The sequence below is a fragment of the Apteryx mantelli genome, chromosome Z (genome assembly GCF_036417845.1).
Source record: "Apteryx mantelli isolate bAptMan1 chromosome Z, bAptMan1.hap1, whole genome shotgun sequence".
Classification (NCBI taxonomy): Eukaryota; Metazoa; Chordata; class Aves; order Apterygiformes; family Apterygidae; genus Apteryx; species Apteryx mantelli.
This window is the reverse complement of record NC_090020.1, coordinates 31,130,414-31,147,956: the sequence shown is the minus strand read 5'-3', so window position 1 is coordinate 31,147,956 and position 17,543 is coordinate 31,130,414. Positions and strand designations below refer to the sequence as shown.

Genomic DNA, 17,543 nt, shown 5'->3' with positions numbered 1-17,543 from the left:
ATTGATTTAACTGAATCAACAGAAGGAGCATTAGAAAGGAGAGCCTGTTTATGAGACTATATTCAGAAGTGTGCAACCTATGTAGTGCAGCAAAACAAAGGATAAGAGGATATGGTTACCATTTATAGTTGTGTCAGAGTGTAAACTAGAGAGAAAAATAAATGTTTAAGCCGGTGAAGTGGATTCTCATTTAAGCTAATGAGGGCAGTACATGCTGGAACAGCCATAACAGAAGCAGTAGGGGCAAAAATTTAACTGACTTTAAGATGGATTTTTATCATTTTAAGAAAGGGATTATATTACACATTAACAGAAACAGCTAGGTACTAGACTTTATACTCTGAAATCTCTTTCAGAGAATATGTACTAAAAACTGAAACAAGAAAGCATAATATTTTTTAGGACAGTTACTAATGATACTGACACAGGTAGTAAAAAACTCCTGTTGCTATTTTCTTTTCCTTGGAACCATGAATGCCTCTCTTCTAGTTATATTCCACTGCTTAGTTTCTGCCTTTACACAAAAAAGGTTATATGTCTGGCTCCAAAGGATATGGCCTAAATTATGCATTTAATCCTGTCCTTTAAGGTATTGTTCTTGATTGGCTCTTTGCTAAGCTATGTGAAAATAATAGTGTGTACACATGTGTGCATACATGTACACATATATAAGTACTATATAAAATTTCTCCTGCTGGCATTTAGTGTACAACTGTTGCCTGCCTCCCATTTATTTGCGTATATTTTTTTGTGCAGAAGTTGTTCCAAAAACTAATTTGCTGTCTTTCTGTTCCATAATCATTGAGGAAACTCAAGCAGGCAAAAATACCAGCTTTAGTTCATCCCAAATATGTATATTTCAGAGCATCAGAGCAAAATGTAACATTTTGACTTAGGAGTATTAAAGTACTTGAGTTTGAGAATTCAAAATATGAGCTGTTTCAATATTTCAGATGTTTCAAATGAAGTGTTTCAGTATTTCTGTATAGAACAGTCAGAACTTCTGACTCTGTGAAAAATGCTGATATTTGAACTAATTGTCTTAGGTTGGAAGAAAATTTTGAAGTATTCTCTGTGGTGGGAAATGACTATAATTTTTATAGATTATTTTTTCAAGTAAGTCATAAGGTATACTCTTTTTTTGCCCTTTTATAATGATTCTTTCCTTCTGCATAGGTAAACATGTATGGATATATTTTAGGCATGCCTAAGCCTTCTAAAATTTCCCAGAGTTTTCCACATCACACCAAAAATAAACTCTGGAAGACATTCATAATGGAATGCAGCATGGTTGCTTTCTATATATCTTTGGATAAACAGGAGGAGAAAAATGCCAATGGCCTCAAATTCAACTCGAATTTGAAGACTCTAAATTCTACATGATATGTGCTATTTTATCTTCCAGCTTCACTTTTGGATGTTCCTTTGGGGAAAATGAGCCATATGGTAGCTTCACAAAAAAAACAGTTTTGCTGAAAGTATGCCTTTTTACGTGTAACTGTACTATACTGGGAACAAGTGAGTTCTTTGTATTCATATTATGTTAACTGTTGAGGTTTTAGCCTGGATTCCTTAGGAAACTAGGCATATCAATCACACTGCCTTTCCCCCCAACTCCCTTCTGTAATAGCATTTGAAGCCAGTTTCAATCAAATTTGACTGAAGATAGAGGTCTCAAATATTAAGTTCCTGTAAGGTTTCATGAAGAGAGGCTGCCACATCAGAGGAAGAAATCCTATTAATCTTTTCACTGAGGGAAACACTGCAGGGCAAACCCATCCCATAGAGAATCTAGAGAGAGTTGGGAGGGAAATACTATGAGTACCCAGAAACTTTCATTTGCAGCTTGTACTTTTTTAAGGAAAAGTAGTTTCAAACAAGAGACATACTTGGAAGAGGTTTCACTGCTTCTGCTACTCAAGGAACCACTTATTACAGAATCACAGAATCACAGAATCGCTGAGGTTGGAAGGGACCTCTGGAGATCATCTAGTCCAACCCCCCTGCTCAAGCAGGGTCACCTAGAGCACGTTGCACAGGGTCGCGTCCAGGCGGGTTTTGAATATCTCCAGAGAAGGAGACTCCACAACCTCTCTGGGCAAGCTGTTCCAGTGCTCTGTCACCCTCACAGTGAAAAAGTTTTTCCTCATGTTCAGATGGAAGTGTCTGTGTTTCAGTTTGTGCCCGTTGCCTCGCATCCTGTCGCTCGGCACCACTGAAAAGAGTCTGGTCCCATCCTCTCAACACCCTCCCTTCAGATACTTGTACACATTGATAAGATCTCCTCTCAGCCTTCTCTTCTCCAAGCTAAACAGGCCCAGCTCTCTCAGCCTTTCCTCATAAGAGAGATGCTCCAGTCCCCTAATCATCTTTGTAGCCCTTCGCTGGACTCGCTCCAGTAGTGCCACGTCCCTCTTGTACTGGGGAGCCCAGAACTGGACACAGTACTCCAAATGTGTCCTCACCAGGGCTGAGTAGAGGGGCAGGATCACCTCCCTCGACCTGCTGGCAACACTCTTCCTGGTGCAGCCCAGGATACCGTTGGCCTTCTTGGCCACAAGGGCACATTGCTGCCTCATGCTTAACTTGGTGTCCACCAGCACTCCCAGGTCCTTCTCCGCAGAGCTGCTTTCCAGCAGGTCAACCCCCAACCTGTACTGGTGCCTGGGGTTATTCCTCCCCAGGTGCAGGACCCTGCACTTGCCTTTGTTGAACCTCATGAGGTTCCTCTCCGCCCACCTCTCCAGCCTGTCCAGGTCCCTCTGACTGGCAGCACAGCCCTCTGGTGTATCAGCCACTCCTCCCAGTTTTGTGTCGTCAGCAAACTTGCTGAGGGTGCACTCTGTCCCTTCATCCAGGTCATTGATGAAGAAGTTGAACAAGACTGGACCCAGTACTGACCCCTGGGGGACACCGCTAGCTACAGGCCTCCAACTAGACTCTGCACCACTGATCACAACTCTCCAAGCTCTGCCATTCAGCCAGTTCTCAATCCACCTCACTGTCCACTCATCTAGCCCACACTTCCTGAGTTTGTCTATGAGGATGCTATGGGAGACAGTGTCGAAAGCCTTGCTGAAGTCAAGGTAGACAACATCCACTGCTCTCCCCTCATCTACCCAGCCAGTCATTCCATCATAGAAGGCTATCAGATTGGTTAGGCATGATTTCCCCTTGGTGAAGCCATGCTGACTACTCCTGATCACCTTCTTGTCCTCCACATGCTTGGAGATGGCCTCCAGGATGAGCTGCTCTGTCACCTTTCCAGGGATGCAGGCGAGGCTGACCGGCCTGTAGTTCCCTGGGTCCTCCTCCTTGCCCTTTTTGAAGACTGGGGTGACACTGGCTTTCTTCCAGTCTTCAGGCACCTCTCCTGTCCTCCATGACCTTTCCAAGATGATGGAGAGTGGCTTAGCAATGACATCCGCCAGCTCCCTCAGCACTCGTGGGTGCATCCCATCAGGGCCCATGGATTTGTGGGTGTCCAGTTTGCTTAAATGATCTCTAACCCACTCCTCCTCCACCAAGGGAAAGTCTTCCTTCCTCCAGACTTTCTCTCTTGCCTCCAGGGTCTGGGGTTCCTGAGGGCTGTCCTGAGCAGTAAAGACTGAAGCAAGGAAGGCATTCAGTAACTCTGCCTTCTCTGCATCCTTCGTCACCAGGGCACCCACCCCCATTCAGCAAAGGGCCCACATTTTCCCTAGTCTTCCTCTTGCTACTGATGTATTTGAAGAAGCCCTTCTTGTTGTCCTTGACATCTCTCACCAGATTTAATTCCAAACAGGCCTTAGCCTTCCTCGTCACATCCCTGCATACTCTGACAACATTCCTATATTCCTCCCAAGTGGCCTGTCCCCCTTTCCACTTTCTGTATACTTCCTTCTTCTGGTTGAGTTTTGTCAGGAGCTCCTTGCTCATCCATGCAGGTCTCCTGCCTCTTTTGCTTGACTTCCTACTCATAGGGATGCACCGCTCTTGAGCCTGGAGGAGGTGATGTTTGAATATTAACCAGCTCTCTTGGACTCCCCTTCCTCCTAGGGCCCTGACCCATGGGATTCCTCCAAGTAGGTCCCTGAAGAGGCCAAAGTTTGCTCTCCTCAAGTCCAGGGTTGCGATCCTACCTGGTGCCCTGCTGCCTCCTCACAGGATCCTGAACTCCACCATCTCATGGTCCCTGCAGCCAAGGCTGCCCCTGACCTTCACATCTTCCACCAGTCCTTCTTTGTTTGTTAGTACAAGGTCCAGCAGCACACCTCTCCTTGTTGGCTCCTCCACCGCCTGTGTCAAGAAGTTGTCACCAATGCTCTGCAGGAACCTCCAGGACTGTTTGTGCCTAGCTGTGTTGTCTCTCCAGCAGATATCAGGGTGGTTGAAGTCCCCCATGAGAACCAGGGCCTGGAATCACGAGGCTACTTCCAGCTGTCTGTAGAAGGCCTCATCGACTTCCTCTTCCTGATCAGGTGGCCTGTAGTAAACACCCGCAACCGTGTCACCCATGCTAGCCTGCCCTTTAATCCTTACCCAGAAGCTCTCGACTCGCTCTTCATCCACCCCTAGGCACAGCTCAATACATTCCAGTTTCTCTCTCACATGAAGAGCAACTCCACCACCTCGCTTTCCTGGCCTGTCTTTCCTAAAAATCACGTAGCCATCCATGACAGCACTCCAGTCATGCGAGCTATCCCACCATGTCTCTGTAATGGCAATGAGATCATGGCCCTGCGACCGCACACACATCTCTAGTTCTTCCTGTTTGTTCCCCATGCTGCGTGCATTGGTGTACAGGCATTTCAGAGAGGTGGTGGAGCATGCAGGTTTCCCAGGAGGGGTAAAAGAGGGTCCTCCATAGCCACATCCCATGCGCACTTCCCTGGCTGCATTCACCTGCTGGAGGCATCCTGACTTGAGCTGTCTTTTGCCAGCTACCCTGGCACTATAACTCTCCCCTTCCCCCATCTTTCCTAGTTTAAAGCCCTCCTTACCAGGTTGGCCAACCTGTTGGCAAAGACACGCGTGCCCTGCTTAGTGAGGCAGATCCCATCTCTCGCCATCAGTTGTCAATCTTCAAACAGGGTCCCATGGTCGTAGAAACCCAAACCCTGTTGGCAACACCAGCAGCACAGCCAGTCGTTAATTTGGAAAGTCTATCTCCTCCTCCTCTCATCCATCCCCCTCACTGGCAGGATTGAGGAGAAGATGACCTGGGCTCCCAGACCCTTGACCACCATCCCCACAGCTCTGAAATCCTGCTTGATGGTCTCCAGTTTGCCCTTGGTGTCATTGGCGCCCACATGGAAGAGCAGCAGTGGGTAATAGTCCAAAGAATGGACGAGCCTAGGCAGTCTTTGCATGACATCTCTCACACGAGCCCCTGGCAGGCCACAAACCTCTCTAGACATGAGGTCAGGTCGGCAGATAGGTGCCTCCGTCCCCTGTAGCAGGGAGTCCCCCACAACAATCACCCGCCGCTTCTTCCGGGCGTTCCGGCAGGGCACAGGGTCTGGTAGTCTGATTGGTAGTCTGATATTTTTTTTCATTTATTTTTGACCAGTAGATCTCACAAGAGATCTAAAATAATTGAGGCCAGTTTTTACACTCTCACTCTTGAGGAAATGCAGCATGGCTAATTCTGTACCAGAAAGCTCAGGTTGACTGAGAGCCTTTTCTCCCATTCTTTGGGCTGGTGGGAGATGGAAATGGGATGAAATAACACTGGCATCTCTCCCTAGAGAGAGGATTCCTTGCTGAGGGAGGCCGCTGATGTGGAGGACAATGAAGGATAGTGCTGAAGGGACATGGTAGTATGGTGAAATTTATTCCTGAAATCTCTTCAGGAGGGCATCCTAGCAGAGACTTAAAGATGGAAATACTGGATTTCTTAAAATGGTTGAATTTGAGTCTGGGCTTGTGATTACGCTTTTGAGTTAGAACATATGAGGTGGTAGTTGCACAGAAGCACACTGGAGCTTGGGTAGATTGGAAGTGGAAAAGACTTTGTAGGACCCAGAACCATTTGTGAGATCTCAGCTGTTGCTGTAGAAAAGTTTAAGACTGTAATCACCCTGAAATATTAAGGTGCTTTTTCATTTGGATAGGCTGTAGGGCTGTCTGGGAGCAGCATTGTCTGCAGTAGTTTTAGTTACACACATCTATGCCTGGCAGTATGTAAACAAAGCTTTTAAATCACTGAAATTGCAGTGTGAATACACTCCCACTGTGCAGCAGATCTTGAATGGGGGTATGAGTACACTGGCATTTCCTGACTTCCCCAGAGCACAGAGCCTGGCTTTGTGCACTGTTAGAAAGACAACATTGTGCACTACTGATTTGATAGTATTCCTGCCTGCCTGCCTGCCCCGGCATGACTGTCACAAATCTGATTCTCTTTGTGCTTTCAGGTTTAGAAGCATTCAAAAAGGTAGGTCCCTCTACAGACAAGTAGTTTTGGCAGGTTAAATGTTTGTATAGCCTTCATGTTAAGGCTATTATAGAGTCTCTTTGTATTCTAGAGTTTGTCATTTACAATGGAACTGGACAGTGTTTGGTTAATCCTATAAGAGAAGTTGTTCAGCAGTGTCTCAGTATTTACTAACAAAGGAAATTGGAACCTTCTGTTGGTGAGTAATGGATTTCTTTATCATGAAGTAGCAGTTCTGTTTTTATTGGGATATGTACACAAAACGTACAGCCGTATCTCATCAGAGAGACCTCTTGAGAGGGTCAGCAAGTCTGGAGTGCAGCTGATCTCTGTTTTAGCAACAACAGCTATTTAACACCTGTTCAAAATGCACGCTTGGTCCCATGTGGGCACAGTGAAGGTTGTCAGAAAGAGACAACAGAAAATTTCCTACCTCAGCTTAACAAAGCTATGTGTATGCTTAATGTTTTGTAAGGCTCTGTACAGTTACAGAAGGAGAACTATTTTGTAGCTCTGCAATCTCTTTGAAGGGGTTGAGCAGAAGTATTACAGACCAAACACCAGAGTGACTGAGCTGTAGGCTAATTAAAGTTTTAATGCTTCTTTGTATATATGAAGCTGTCCTCCTTTACAGCATTATCACAAAAATGATGTGCATTTGCTCATAGTCTTGCTGTGACCATGTGTAGTGTGTGTGGTTCGGATTGTGCTATTTCAAAAAGATACAGTAGAACTAGAAAGGGAACAGAGAAAGCTATGAGGCTGATATAAAATATGAATGTGGATAATTCAGCTGGGAAAAGAGGTAATGGAGAGAGAGAGAAGATATGATATAAAATGGCTTGGAGATGGTGACTAGGGAAGAATTACTAAGGAATTCTTATAACACAACTAAAAGTCACCTAACGAAATTACAAAGCACTTGATGTAAAGCAAGTAAGTACTTTTTTTTTTTAATACTGTGCATAGTTGTAGAATTCATTTTTGCAGATGCCAGAAAAAATCAAAGAATGTTTTCAAAAAATAAATGTTTAGACAGATTGGTGAAAGTCCAAAAAGACTAACAAACAAATTGTAATGGAGGCTATTGCAAAAAGTCCAGTGGATGCAATGGGAATTATTGTTCTTCACTAGTTTTGTTCTTGCAGTCTTTCTCTTTGCTTCAGGACACTTTCAGGGATAGAGTACTGAGCTAAATGGATATTTATTTTTACCAGTAGAGGTGTTTTTATGTAATAAGCAAAGTTTGAAACTGATGAATGGTAATATAAATGTACACACACATTTAATTCAGCATTAATGCTACTAACTGAATTAGTTTATGTGAAAATTACTAATCTTGCAAACCAAATCACTGTGCAGGCTATTTTAATAAGGATCAAGATGATTCTTCCAGCAGTTGTGAAGCTGTTAGTTGAGAAAGCTTGGCAAGTCATGCATGCATCAATATATGGAGATTCTAGGAGCGTAGAGGTTATGGATCAGTTGAACTACATTGACTTATATCACTGGAGTGTCTCTGAATATTTCAGTGTAAAATGGAATGAGAATTTGGAAATCTGTGTAATAAATTCCAGCCTAGAATTATACCACTGCTGCTTCTGCTCCAGTGTGGGGCATTATTTTTGAACCAGGTTAATTTCCCTGATAGCTGATGTACTTGTTTCTCCTTAAATAACACACCACTAACTAGGGCAAATGTCCTCATTCTGGGGACAGTAGGGAGGAACAGCTCCTTTACTGCAACAGAGCAATATTAATATTCTTGTTATACTAAGAGGTTCTTCAAGGCACAAAAAAATGGTGTTAGCCCTTGAACATAAATAAGGAGACATGCAGCTGCCATTGTCATTTGGCATCTGTTGTGCCAATATAGAGTGGGCACCCAATTAATTCCCCTCTCTGAACTCTCCATTAGCCTTGGGTACTGTCACTGTTGTTTGAGTCTGACTTTTGGCAGGCAGTGACCAGGTGGAAGATACTGTCTTGGGCCTAAAGCAGATTGATTTAGATTTGCTTTTCTTTCAAGAAGAAGGTGAGGTATTTGAGGTATTTATTTTAAAGATTAATATAGGGTTGAGATTTAAACAAAGTTAACTTTTATTACTTTTCTAGCAGTGTTTCAGTGCATCTCTGCATTTTCCTGTTCTGTTCTGTTCCTTAAACAAAAGTCTTGGAAAAAAAAAAATCCTTGTCTGGCCAGAATATTCTTGTGACATCTGCAAGTTCTTCTAATTCTATTTCACTGTATGCACATCTGAGTACTTGACTGACTATTGCTTGTTGAGGGTGATTTCAATATTCATGGTGTTTGGCCACTCGTGATTGTTCCTTCTTTCCTGCTCCTCTTGCAAACAAGGGGCCTGATTCAAAAGCCTGTTCTGTTGAAGGAGGAGGAATTTTTTTCATCAAGTTTGTTGAGTTTATGGCCAAGTCCCAAGCACCTGATTCTGGTCTAGTAGCACCTTAGGAGCTTAACTTTCTTTTATGCCAGTCTAATGCAGGAGTCCACAGGAAGAGAAAAAGGAGCTTGGAGCACACATCTTCGCACTGCAGAGTGGCTGTGGCTGTTACAATGTGGAGGAAGAGCAGTATGGGGATTATAATTATACCTGACAAAGGTTGTGAGAATGCATATGGGACACAGTGTCCTCTTAAGTTCTTAGTTTAAAACCCATGCCCCTATGATATACTGAGACCAAACTTAGTCCTGTCTGAGCTTCTGAGTGAATGACTTCATTTGAAACAGCCTGTGTGATGAAGTGTCTTTGATAGAAGCACATCAGTGTTTGCAGAGTTTAATAATAAGCTTTCTAAGATGATGCTTTTACCCTTGTGTGATATCCTTGCTCCTCCTGAACTTTTGCTGTGGAAGCTCATAACACATCAGCTGCTCGACATTTGTGGGGAAGCAAGCACACACCTGGTCTCACTAATGACTGCTCAGTGCCACTTAAATGCTGAGCAGAGGTGAGGGCTGTATTTACAAAGTGAAAACTGCTCCAGTTCAAAACACAGCGTGCTGTCTCAATGAAGTCTTAGTCAGAGAGACTCTTAATTACTGAAGGGCAGATCCAGAAAGCAATTTTAAGCATATTTTTTGTCCAAAATACTTTGCTTACTCACCACTGACGCTTGAAGCACCAAAATTCACTAGGTATCCCCATGTTTGCTCTTCAAGATCTTTAAGTATCTTTAGCTCTGCTTCTGCTTCTGCCAGGACTTCTGGGCAGAGTGTCTTGATACCCACCTCCCATCCAACCTCTTTGGGCAGAAGAGATTAGAAGTGGGCAGCATTGAACCTGAATCTCCTCACAGGCTCCTCAGTAATACCTAATAGCTGGATTAGGATCAAAGTCTTCTCCTGTCTGTTGGGTAATGACCATGTTGCTGGTGTGCTCTCAAGGAAAAGGGAGGCTAAGCCTCTGCAGGAATGGCCTCTGATTGTTGATTTGAGCCATCATGTATAAAGCTAAGCTGAGTTGAGCCATCATCCAGCTAAAGCAAACTGTATGGACAACAACAGTGTGGAATTCATGAGGCCAAAAAAAGCTGTGTAACATGATTTTTTTTTTTTTTTTAATTTTTAATTTGTTGGCTTGCACACTTCACTGGAAGGAGAGGAGCTCTGGGTTCTGGCCTGTGATTCTAGGGTCATTTCTGACTACTTTGCTTGTTTGTTTTATTTGTCTAATGAGGTGTTAGAATTTGAGACACCTGAAGTTTATTTCTACAAGGTAGTGTGGCATAGAGTAGAGCAATATTGTAACTGAAGATTTTAAATAGTTCCAAAATTTGGCCTGACAAGCTAACTCAAAATGAGATAGTAGAGCTTCCTTTTTCAACTGGTGATTTTTATTTTAATTCAGGCAAATTGTTAAAATATATATATATATGTAGAAGGAACATTTTGCACAGTCAAACCCATTTGGATTGAAAATTGCTGAAGAAACCCTTGGATGAATTTACAGAAACCTTAATCTGGTCCTAGCTATAACAGCTAATTAATCTTGGAATAAATATAGCATGAATACTCGGTAGTACAGACAAGGCACGGTTATTAATTATTAATAGTTAAGGCTGTAAGGCTGAAAGATAAGTACTCAGGGGAAAATCTTTCTTAAAACTCAAATTGAAATACACAAACAAATATAGGAATGGCTATTTTCAGAAGTACTAGCAACTACTAGGTGTTTATCTTCCACTGACACTCAATATTAGGCACCTAATTGCCCTGTCTTTGAAAATCTCCACGAATTATAAAGTAACTGCTCAATTTGCTAGAAGATTCAGCTGAATTGCCTACGTGTTCGTAATCTTCCACCATCAGAAGGTCACCACAGAAATGTGAGCTTCTAAAAACTGCCTATTGGTTCCCTGAGCTGGCAGGGAAAATCTAGACTGTTAAATTGTTCTGTTTCTTTTCAGTCCATTTTTAACCCATGAAAGTCGGGTCCTAGTGAAACAAGCGTTTGCTTCCAGATACATTAGCTAAATCTGTATTCCTGGGGTTTAATGTGCTGTATGAGGAATGTGATCCACATTAGCATAGCCTGTTTTATAGGATGCTCAGGGATACTTTTCACTACTTGCTTCATTCACTTCTAAACTGCCTTAATTGAATAAAAAGGATAATTGGATTAGTTATCTGTCCAGTTTGCCCTTTTTCATTATTCATGTGGTGATTTATAAAGGTTTCATATTTGAAAATTTGCTTTTTTGCCTCTCACTTTTTGTTAGAATAGGTGATTTACTTTTTCAAATGACCATAAAACCTGACCTTGTCTGGGCTGATGTTTCAGTCTGGCCTTCAAAAAAGAGGAAGAAAATATCAAAATGTGTTGTTCTCCTGCTAGATGAAAATAGCGGGAAAACACCTCAACTCTCAGTTCCATGGGAACAGTACAGCATTGCTAATTGTCCAAGTTGCTCTTTGCTGCCTGGCTGCTCATCTAGGACTATCTAGATCCTGGTGGAGAAAGGGTGGGATGGGAATATGATAGGAAGAAAAGCTTGCGTATCTGTGTGCCTTGTCTGGGTTCCTATCTGTTAATTCATCCTGGATTATATAGCTATAAAGTACTGCAAGCACTAGCAACTTTCTTTAATTACCTTACCATTTTATGAACACTCCCCTCCACTCCTTCGCTCTTCTTCAGAGCAAAATAAAGAAATATTGTATCTCTGTGGTCTGAAAAAGAGTCAGACGAGCTAGATGTTTCTGATAAGCTGGTGAGGCAGACATTGTTTTTTCAGTTGCTTCTTTTTTTCCCAAAGCATCCTGTTCTTTGGTATGAGATATACTGTGGAGAGAGAGAAGAAGAAGAAATGGTGTTTTCTTTGTTTGGTCCGAGAGGGGTGATTTTTTGTGTGTGTGTGTGTGTTGTTTTTTTGTCTGTTGAGTACCAGGGTTCCAAATCAGTTTCACTGTGATAAGCAAGCTTCAAACAGAAACACGTAGCAGTGCTTATCTCCAATTAATCTCATTAAACATACACAAGAGTTTCTGAGCAGCCATGATACAAGCTGCAGATATTTGGAAATGTTCTTTCCAAGGTATTTGTTCTGCAAGAAATTCCATTCAAGAGAAAGAATTTACAGTTAGAGCTGAATTTGACTGAGTTCTTGAGACACCATGATTTAAAAAATAGTAATTTTCTGTTGCCTATTAACAGTTTCTGGGAAGTATTTTCCTCTTGCACTTCTGCATAGTAAAATTACTATATGTTATGAGGCAAGATTGTAGCCGTTGTGAGATATTTTAAGTATTAAATGTGGTTGTAAAAATGCTAAGGTTTCTTTTTGTTGTAGACTGGAGGATTCATTCAACTGGAGTTGAATGAAAAGGGTTAAAAACGAACCCTTTGGTGCAAGGCCTTTCAATGTTGATTATGCTTATTAAAGCTGAACAGTGTGCTTTTTTACTAGCTGCTTCTGCAGCACAAATCTCATTTTAGTGTAGAGATTTTTTTGCTTATAGGAAAAATCCTAGTACAAATGCTGCTGGCTGTGGTCAGAAGTGGCACTTGAATATCAGCATGTTCTTCTGTCAATCAAAATATCCTTCTGAACAATTCAGCTTATTAATAATGTTCACAGGAGGTGTGCTAGGGCTCTTCACTGAAATACAAACCTTAGTTTTTCTTCATAGAAGCATCTGAGTTTATCTGCCAGGAGAAATAAAACATGAAAAATTTCCTTCCATTGCAATTCCTTTCCTGCAAAGTTGTAAACTGACTGGTAGCATTACATACCTCTCTGTTGTACATTATGGAAAAGTGCACTCTTCCCTTTCAGATTTCCAGTTCTTAAAAAGATTCTGAGGGTACTGGTTGAGAGTATAGTAATTTTACATGACTTAGTTATAAAGACTGTACAAGGCAACATTAATGAGCAGAGGGTGTAAAAGTTTCTGAATATTCTGTCTACTTAGTCCAATATGATGATTCTTCTGGAAAAAATGATTGAAAGTTTAAGACTGAAGTGTCTGCTGCAGACTGGTCAGTGGAGTCTGTGTGCTTTAATATTTGTCTTACTCTGTTGTTTTGACAACCTCTAATAAACAGTGGTTACATCAATTATGTTTGTCCAGTGCAATTACAGTGATACAGTATTACAGCAGGGGGATGCTTTTTTCAATTTGTGTGTAACCCACTGAAACCAAAATGTTTCTTTTTATTTTTGGTTTCATGTACATCTTCAGTGATGTTGCCTGCTGTGTATTAACCTCTGATCTCTGTTCTTTTCTAGCACTGGCTTGAGCCCAACAAGTCCATCTTCAAGCAAATGAAATGTAAGTATTGATAGCTCATGTCTTTAATCTGGTACCTGGTTTTGAAATGGCTAAAGGTTTTACTCTGCTTCTCTGCACTTGTTCAGAATGTGCTTCATTTGTTTCCTGCTGCAAAGAGGCCTTTCACATCCTTTCGGGAGCCCTGCAAAATCCACGCTACCTTCATTTCACTGTCGTTACACAGCTCTGCACATCAAGAGCTTTCCTTTGGGGCTCAAAGCTAGAGCCAGAGGCCAGCTGATGTGTGGAGTGACATGTCTGATAAGAAGACCTGTGTGCTCTGGCTCAGTTTTGTAGTCACATGTAATCAGCCATGGGTAGATTGCAATAAAATATGAAGTGTGGCAATCTACTTCTGGGGGCTTTTGTTTTGTTTTGTTTCCCCCTCCTCACTCCTGACAACCTCCTGGCAATGCAGAGCATTAGTTTTAGATCATAGTTACAGTTGAGTAATCTCAAAGGTACATAGTAGTTGTTTAGATGCTGAGTTCCGGCCACAGACAAGCAGAAAATTACAGCCATTATTAAAAAAATATATATATCTTTTTAATTGTGTTTTTGAAATGTTGTGTTATGTCTGGCTCGTCCTTTCCATTAAGTGGGCCAACTGTGGGGCCAGCTGTGAAGACTGGTTCAGTAAACAAAACTACCTTGATGCTCAGAAATTTACATCCAGCAGCTGAAGAGAGCGTTCATTTGGCAGTCCCTGAAGACTTGAATTAGGTCGTTGAGAGTAGCTTCTTGTTTTATTAAAAGCTGTCGTCAACCTGCTTAGTTTGTGACATGAAGGAGGTTTTAACCCACATGCCTCTTTATATGCAGTTGTTTTGGTTTTTAAAGCATGAGTATAAACTGCCTATTGTGTGGTAGATAATATATATATTTTTTAAAAAGTGATAAGGCTGAAGAAATTAGCTAATGAGCAAAACCAATCCTGGGTATTGGCTGGACTACATGGAATGCTTCAAGAAATTCTTCCACTAATACTGCAATACTACATGTTGCAGGATGTGTTTACATGTACACATATGTGTACACACATATGTTTAGCATGTTAGATAAGAACTGTTACATTTAGGGTCTAGCTAGCTGGAGTATCCTCCAGTAAAAATAAGCAAGATCAAGAATATCAAACTAAAACTAAGTAGCTCATCTGCAGTGCTAATGAAGGAAGAAATGGGGGACTAATAATTACAAATTACATTACGTCAAAAGTAGAACAGTGTTTCCTCAAAGTATCCTCTAATCTGCATTTATAGCATTGCTTTCCCCCAGTGAAGCATAAGAGCTCATGCTTCTTGTTGCACTTTGCATAGCAACATATTCAGGAACTTTGCCAGTAGATGCTCTGAGAGAGTTTTGATTTATTCAGAACAGCTCTATCTGCATATAATGTTGCCTAGATGTGATCAATGGTAGGTACTCCCTAAATTACATGGATGTTGTGATGCGATGGGCTCATTAGAGGACTTGTGTGGCTTTTGTGGTAGAATCCCAATGGGAACTCTGAGCACTGACAAATAGATTCATAGAAAAAAGCAAAATAAATTGCAGCTAGTATGAGCTTGTTTATCACTGTGAAAAGTGAAGGTCCCCCCCCCCCCCCAATAAAATTAGAGGCCAACGAAGGAGTTTTGTTAGCGTCCTTAGATATAGGACACAGAAATAGAGTTAAATATGTGGTTTGTTTAGTTTTTTGTAAGCAAATTCAGTTTAATACCAGTGTAACTTGACTTTATTTTTTGTCACAGATGCAGGACTTAAGTCCTTAACCCTTTAAGGGGAACAAAACAAGGATACATTCAGCATCCATGTAGATTATGAATATATCTTTCCCACAGGTTTCAAGGACACTTTCTGTTGAAAGCATTTCATATCAGAAACCTCTTGATTTATTTTTCTAAAAAGTCCTGCACTCCTGTGCTACATTAATATAATAATTTCTAAGCGGTTTCTAAGTAATTTCTAAGTAATTTCTAAAGGCATGTAAGGTTAATTTGCATTTTGCCTACAAATATTCAGTTTACTATGAAAAGATTCAGACTCAGAAGCTGGTTTATAAACTACCAATATTCATGCAAAAAGCATCACAATCTCAGGTGACCCAGATGAGGACTGAAATTAGTAGTAGGTGGAAAGTGTGAAAACAAAAGCAGTGAAGTAGCTGGTAAATAGAATGTATATTACATGTATATGATTTCTGGGAGATATGGTGACAGAACGTTACTCACAGTGAGTGTATTAGGTGGAGGGTTTCTTTTCTTTCTTCACCTTTAAGGAAATCAGCAAGCAGTAAAATGATCTGTTTTGTCAGAATGGATGTTTATTTTCTCTGATGCAAGAGTAGGCTGTAGTTAATATTAATGATTTAAAATGTTCTAAATTCAATTGCCCAGTGGGGTTAAGATAGGATTATGATGCACTTGGATACCTGCAGCAAAAAGAGAAAAGTGCTGTGTGCTTGATCTCAACTGCCATGTGTGGGGGATTTAATTTTCCCCCAGCCCAGTAAAAAGCTTTTCAGTGTGTTTATTCATAGAGCACAGTATTGCCAAGTATTCAGAGTGGAAGAGGAAGGCTGGCAGTAGTGGTGTACTGCAGATTTTAGGAGGTACTAGATCTCATGGCAGTCAGTATTACATGGATGATTCAGGCATAACTCAGTATACAGTCATGTTGTACAGAGATCCCATTTCAGTAACTATATGTTTCTGCCAGTAAGATACTGTAAACCTCTACAGACTTCAGAGCTTCAAACATAGAATGTTCTGTCGTTTTAATTTCTTTGACAATGGCAAAGATTTCTTTAACTTCCTATTTAATAATACAGGGATATGAGAGAAGGAATCTTCCAGCATATTTTATGTTTTGTCATATCACATATGAAACCTAATTTGAGTTTGGGCTGGTGCAACATAAGAAGAATGAAGGCATAGCATTTTTTTTGTCTTAGCATTTACTTTTTGGTTTTCCACTTTCAGTGAAGTGTTGTCTGTGTCATAACATGATGTGCAAATTCTAAGTCTGTGCCGCAGCAGTTTTTATTGCTAATAATTTATTGTTAATTTCCTGAGAAAGGAAACTCTCTGTTTTAGTCTCCAAGGAGTGTCCTGAACCTTTGCCAGTCTTGTTTGTCGTGTTGGTGGCCAGTGATTGCTACCTGTAAGCCTCATACTTCACTATGTTCATCAGCAGAGCCAACTTCCAATAATGTTTGTAAAAACTCTGTGAGGTTTCCTAAGGTAATTGCATGTCTGTGGTTCTAGGTAAAGACCTGTTAAACCTGTTTTTCCTGTTCTTTTGTGTATTTCTGTGTAAGCCACTGTTATTCTCCCCCAGATCTTAACAGACAAAGTTCCTCTGATTGTTGCCATCTTCTCACAATTTTTGACTTGTTTTCTGTCCAGGAATTTCTTGGTGTGGTTCTGACTGGTCACATCAGCAGTAATGTATAAGTAAAGGACAGAGTTTTCCAGTTTTTAAAATTCATTTTAGGGTTATTTTCTGTAATAAGTATGCAGTTATCCTGTCTTGTGGGAAATACCCAACTTACATGGGTGTTGTTCTAGGCGACCTTTAAAATTTCTAAGAAAAGAATATGATATAATGGTGAAAGTGGAAGAAGATAAGTTCTGTTGCTCTGATGTGCACGAGGTCAAAATTTACATGCTTTTTTTCACTGTCTTGCTTCTCAGATGATCTGAGAGAGTAATGCAAAAAGAATACTCTCTTGTATCAGGCCATTGGGATTTGCTAAGAGACTTTAATTTCCTTCATCTCTAATGCTGTTGTGAAATGTAAAAAGAGGTGGAATGAACCAGTTGTTCAAACTTCATAACAGGATATTAAATCTCAACAAACTTGCCATAGATATTGATGTTTCAGTACAGATTAAAAAAAAAAAAAAAGGTTTGACCAAGTACGACATTTGTAAGTCCCTACACAATGAAAACAAGTAGTTTTGTATGATTCTGTGGGCACTAAGCTGAATATCCTATATTCTTCTTCTATAAAGACTTAATAAAACGCTAAAACACTTGGAATCATTATGATAGCTAGTTGAGGAAAATCTGCCCTGCCCTGTGTTGTACCAAAACTCTTTGTGTGCAGTGGGGAAGACACCACAATTTGAGGATTGTGATAGATCAGGTATCTCTTATGCAAAAATAAAAGCACTAGTTAGTATTCTGTCTGTCTTGAATGTGTTCAGCAGGTGGTATGGATAAACAGCTGACTTACTTGCTAAGGGAAAAGGTATATGGAAACAGTAGCACATGTTGTAGGGGTCCCTAGAGATCCTTCTGCAGCTTCAGTGAATTTAAAGACTGTTTG

General features: G+C 41.0%; 1 protein-coding gene across 1 annotated transcript in view; it reads left to right on the top strand.

Annotated features, from left to right (window-relative positions):
• The window catches only part of FRMD3 (FERM domain containing 3), a 154,245-nt gene that overhangs the window by 64,942 nt on the left and 71,760 nt on the right, over nucleotides 1-17,543 (top strand). Inside the window, exon 3 of the mRNA XM_067316178.1 lies at nucleotides 13,169-13,211. Coding sequence (XP_067172279.1) covers nucleotides 13,169-13,211 — 43 coding nt within the window. The remainder of the gene's footprint in view (nucleotides 1-13,168; nucleotides 13,212-17,543) is intronic.